The 6,000-nt window shown below is 33.2% G+C and overlaps 1 protein-coding gene across 2 annotated transcripts in view; it reads left to right on the top strand.

Moving 5' to 3' along the window:
* Nucleotides 1–208: 208 nt before the first annotated feature.
* The window catches only part of LOC124529791, a 30,050-nt gene continuing 24,258 nt past the window's right edge, over nucleotides 209–6,000 (top strand). The window contains exons 1-3 of one of the 2 annotated variants that reach the window (XM_047103703.1): nucleotides 209–389; nucleotides 906–1,030; nucleotides 4,505–4,596. In XM_047103703.1, the coding sequence (XP_046959659.1) occupies nucleotides 943–1,030; nucleotides 4,505–4,596 (180 nt within the window). In that variant the 5' untranslated portion in view covers nucleotides 209–389; nucleotides 906–942. Of the gene's footprint in view, nucleotides 390–569; nucleotides 832–905; nucleotides 1,031–4,504; nucleotides 4,597–6,000 lie in introns of those variants that run through there. The other variant, XM_047103704.1, reaches the window with a different exon arrangement.

The raw sequence follows: 6,000 nt of genomic DNA, 5'->3' as shown, positions 1-6,000 counted from the left end.
TTGACCATAATGATCAAAATAGGCACATATAGTACAGTATATTCGCTAAAGTGTATACGAAAAAGGGACCTGAAAAAAAATCGTGGTAGAAAAAAAGAATATATATCTAAATTCAACGCCTTATTATTTTTGGGTCGATTAATTATTAAGTTGTTTTACCTTGGGTTTAGAACGCTATTTTCGAATGTCATTTTTTTCAATTGTCAAAGTCATTATTGTTTTGTCATTATTTAAATAATGTATTGTGAAATAAAATCAAAATAAAAAGTTTAAAAAATGGATTATATAAAAAAATGAAGTAGAAAAGCTGTACCCAATTTTATGTGTTACAAAGCAAGTTTGCTTATTAAATCACAAATGAGCAACAACAACTAACAATATAATATAAGGTAACAATTTAGTTCATACAATATCAATTAATATAAAAATATACCCTTAATAATATTTCTTTCTAATTTCTATTGATTAAAACGAAAACTTCTGTCGCTCGACACGAGCGTTCTGAGATAACTTTCACGTGGCATGTGACTTAAAAATAGTTAATGTGTAGTAAGTGGGCGTCGAATCGTTCTGTAGGATAGGGCTGAGGCACAGGTGTCGGTCGCGCTGCATCGCCGCGTGCCATCGCTGTGCGCATCGCATACCGTAATAACTCGCGAATTGCATTTTGTTCAAGTATCCCTGTGTTTACCCTGTATTGATTTCGAAAGGTTCAAAATACATTTAGAAAATAATTGAAGTATTGTATAATAATATCACAACTGTGTATTGAAATAAAAGTATAATCTTTATTTGAATTGTAATATGCGGATGTAGTTTATTTTTATAAGTGTAAGTTGTTAAAGTATTAATATTATGATGATTTATTTGTTTGACTAGAAGTGACTTAGTGATGTGTTTTATAGATAATATCTGAATTTGAGGATCTTCACATTCAGCACTATGGCCAGTGAAGAAGGAGTGCCCGTTGACCTTTACATCTACGACCTCACCAATGGTCTTGCCTCAGTGTTGTCTCCAGCTATACTAGGTAATTTTTTTATTAATCATATACTGCATTGATCTCTTATTAATAATGTTACCCAAACTGAATTTCAGCCAAGTGTGTGGCTGTACATGAACCTTAATTTATCTATGCATCCTTCATTCCATATATAAGTAAATTGTTACTTATTTCCATAAAATCTAATGGATAAGCAATCAGTACAACTTTATATGCTGTCTGAGGCAAATAAAGCTCACTGCAACTAACCTAGTAATTCCAGGCAATCTACTTTTGAGAATGATATCCTTATTAAGTAACTAATAGATTACTAAGTGTATATTAGGAACAGTTGCATTATTCTCGTTATGCTGTTAGTGTTTTCCATGCTCTGTATTTCTGGATAACACATTGACAAATAAAGTATTCATTGAACATTAAAGGAAATAAATACTATTGTCATTTTTATAGTGTATTAATTCAAAGAAAGGTGAATGTTTTTATTAAAATTGCTATAGTAAATGTATGTCAGTAATTACGAAAATTATTTGATATTATCAATGATTTTGTAGTTTCTTAGTTATATCATTATTAGATCAATTTTATCACAGCATGTTATTTTCTCTGTATTTACTTGGGTTATTTATCAAGCAATGCTTGAATTGTTTCGTTTGAAGCAAACGCGTCGTATTCACGTCGCCGAAGTCATCGTCAGAGAAATTGGAATAGTTAATAATATTATAGTGGTTACCAGTGGCGTAGCTATCGTAGGGCCAGGTGGTGCAGTGCACCAGGGCCCCGGTGTTCAGGGGGCCCTCTAAACTAAACCTTAAGCTTCTGAAGCTAGGATATCACGACGATGCGCACAAGATTTTTTATTTGGTATCTATATTTTTAAAGGGTAATTATTAGTTAAAGAGGGAAGGAAAAGAGGCGGTGGGGCCCCGAATATTTTTCTGTGCACCGGGGCCCTTGCTGACCTAGCTACGCCACTGGTGGTTACTGTGACATATCTATAAAAATAGATGTATGCTATTAGCGCCGCCTCGGACTGTCTCAAAGACAATTTGAATTTCCCCCAGAAATTGGAATACCTGTTATATTTTTGCCAACTTTCGCTTCCAGCGCGTATAAATTATCTCTCTCATTTTGATAAATTTAAATTATCTTGGTCTTTCGAATTTTCGAACATCTTTCCACACTGAAAACAGCTTTTCATATGCTCTATAAATGATGCATATTTTGCGGGCGATGGAAACGTTATATGTATAGTTATATCTAATTACGAGTACAAATTGATATAAAGTAAAATAAATTTGATACATTACTTGTACCATAAATACCTTATCTATCAAACACAATCTCTTAAAAATAACAACGACAGAATTAATTGAACAATTAAATTAGTTTTTATTTAATTGCCGTTAAATTAAGTTCAACCATCCAAGTTGAGGGAAAACCAACTAATTTTTTACTCAATCTAATATCGCGTTATTTTAATCTCTATTGCTTTATTTAAAACGCTTCATTTATGCTATTGTAACAGTTTTACAAACAATGTCTATTAGGTAACATAAACACACTAACTGGATTCTAGTGTTACTTGATTGGCGAGATTCTTTAATAAAGAAATGTAACAGAAAGGATCAATAATCACGACTACATTGTGCTAATGTTCACACTTTTTTATACATCGGACATAAGTTCGTCTTAAGCTAAGGTTATCAAAAAATTTGAGGCAGTAGCTTTCCACAATGTGTTTCGGATATGTATAGTATATACTATACTTATACTATTCTTATTTTTACTCTAGTGTATAGATACTAGAGTTAAAATTATAAGAAATGATTATTTGGCTCAATATTGCAAAATTTATTGGAACCCTGGGCCGTAAACTAGAAAAGCCTACGTCTTGACGATATGTATGATATCCTATATTGAAATTTATTCGCTTGTGACATCACCTATGGATGACATGAGATTTTGCTAGGGGTTTTGGAACTCTTATAGAATACACGTAAAACAGCGCCAACGCGAATGTGAATGGTTTTCGCATGTAGGCTTACCTCACTCTCGTCTAAGGGCTCATAAGTCGTGAATTAAATGTGAACATAACCCACTCTTATTCGAAACGTGAAAGAAAAAGTTTTATCACCAAATGAATTTGATACCATACACATAATTTGGGAACGTTTTCGTGTATGAAATTGGTACGGTCAGCATAACTAAAATATATTAAATATATATCCAACTAGCTTTGCTTCAGCGAGACGATTTGGAAAAAATATTCTAGGCTTAATACGTCATATTCATTTTTTATCGGATTAGTAAGCTGAAGTGGCAGTGGGCTGGTCATAGTTGTCGTAGAACCGACAACCGTTGGGGAAAACGTTGGAGAGGCATATGTCCATCAGTGGACAAAAACGGGCTGATGATGTGACGTCATATATGTAAACATTTATAACTTGATTTGGACTTTTATTTTGATTGTTTAGACACATAGCAAGACGCCAGTAGACGAATATTACATACGATTATATCATACAACAATTACAGTAGTCTCGATGTACTATATTGTTGTCTGAGGTGACCTACTTTCTCATCTCTACTGGGTCGCGACCCACACAATGCTATTTGTTACATATTCCAAGGACGGTTTTAGCGATCTACTTAACTTTTTCTCTATTTACTGCCAGATTTAATTTCACATCACTGGTTTGTTTGGGTTCAATTTTCCAACTGATTTCAAATCAATTCTAATCCCTTCAGCTATAATTTACTGCACTGTTTATGGTATCGGTTCAGTACATGAATGAATTAAATGTTATACTTGTTGTTTATGCTTTCAGTTATAGTGTATCACAAAACGAGCCGAGATGGTCTAGTTGTTAGAAAGCGTGCATCTAAACCGATGATTGCTTGTTCAAACCCAAGCAAGCACAACTGAATATTCACGTGCTTAATTTGTGTTTATAATTCATTTCGTGCTCGGCGGTGAAGGAAAACATCGTGAGGAAACCTGCATGTTTCTAATTTCATAGATATGTGCACATAAACAGTGTACATCATACGTGTGTATTCAACCAATCCGCATTGGAACAGCTTGGTGGAATATGTTCCAAACCTTCTCCTCAAAAGCAAAGGAGGCCTTAGACCAACAATGGGAAATTTACAGGCTGTTGTTGCAACACATAACACAGTAAAAATTGCTTTAAATATGAAACACTATTTAATTTCTTGATGTTTTTTCTTATTGTTTGTCAATTGTAGCGAAATAATAATCTTGTAATAATTAATTATATCAGTGTAATGCTCGCATTTAATTCGTACGGCTTACATTTAATTGGCACTGAGGCTCTTACATCATCGTTATTGTATCATCGTGATCGCAAGCCGTAGATTATTATGAATTTGTATTGAAATTTCAATATATGTATATTTAAAATCCATCAATGTAATGTTACATATGTAAGAAGGTGGTGAAGGATATGTTGATTGTATTCGTTTTTTTTAATATTCCAGGGCGTCAGATCGAGGGCGTCTGGCACACGTCTGTGGTGGTGTTCGAGCGGGAGTACTTCTACGGTGGCGCGGGTGTTACCAGCTGTGCACCGGTATGACAAAAAAAAAACACTAATTCATTTTATTTATTTCGATTTCCATTAGTCTAAAACGTTAATTTGGGAATTTTATTCAAATTAAAAACTGAAACTTATTCATAAAATTTACTGATCTGAATCAGACGATGTCTAGCGAATCAAAAGTCGATAACAATTGTCTTTGAATCGATCGAATATGATTTGTTACGATAGATTTTTAATCGATTTGCATGCAACTAAAATCGATTAAATAGAAGTACAACACAAAATCTATTGTTTATTAAAGTCATTAGACCGCCCGAGCGAGCACAATTATATTGAAATGTTTTGTTCATTCAGTTGTCAGTCATTAAGACTAAAAACTATAAATAAACTGTACCAACAGCATTATTAATACTTTCAAATGAACATAATGTCAGCGTATCACAAGTAAGATGGTTGATTCAATTTTTATTGAAGCTTCAGAATTAACATTTTTAACTTATCCGTTTCGTAAATTCAAATCTTTTATAAAAAATACATTGGTGAAAATGGCATATTATTCGATACCAGATTTTGTAGATGATAAAAAAACGTGGAATTAATACCTGTTGACTTCCAGGCATGATACATTACATACATATATTGTATTTAACTAATATGATTGTATTTTTTAAATATTGAAAAAGAGTAACTACTGAGTTTCTTGCCGGATTATTCGGTACAATCTACTATCCGAACCGGTGGTAGCTTCACTTAATTGTAAAATGACGATTCAAAAGTGCTTGTAAAAGCCCACTTGAATAAAGTTTATTTTGATTTTGAAAAACATGTATTAAAATCAATTCATTTGTTTTATAAGTACAATAAATGTTAGTCAACCAATAATAAAACACATTAATCCGTTATGAATTTGTAAAGCAAGTTTGTCGTTGACATTTTAAACGATACCAAAACCATTAATTACCTCGATGTAAGGAACTGATGAAATTATCGTCGACTGTAAAGGATGTGTTTATGTATTTCTGTCCACGCAATTGGCAATGCAATGTTTCGCTGTCGCCAGCAGAGGTTAATGCGCCAGTCAGTTTTTCCGTAAGCGGTAGGCGGCCAGAGCCGATGCACAAACGCGTCTAATCTATATTTAAACTGACAAATGCACAAATGCTTAGCAATACTCCATCTCTGAACGTGGACTTTGAAACAAACATTGCGGTTTCAATATTCATTTCTATATACAGATTTCTTCTATAGACATATATGTAGTTATATTTAGGCTTTTGAAACGTCGCTTTCAATACTATATCAAGTGAAGCTACCACCGGTTCGAAATGCTCGTACCGAGAAGAACCAGAAAGAAACTCAGTAGTTAGTCTTTTCCAGCATTTAAAAATATACAAGTTATCTTAGTTTCAAAATATATTCTTGCCTGGAAGTCAA

Source organism: Vanessa cardui, chromosome 5 (assembly GCF_905220365.1).
Source record: "Vanessa cardui chromosome 5, ilVanCard2.1, whole genome shotgun sequence".
In the NCBI taxonomy this organism is placed as follows: domain Eukaryota; kingdom Metazoa; phylum Arthropoda; class Insecta; order Lepidoptera; family Nymphalidae; genus Vanessa; species Vanessa cardui.
This window is presented reverse-complemented; position numbering and strand designations above follow the sequence as displayed.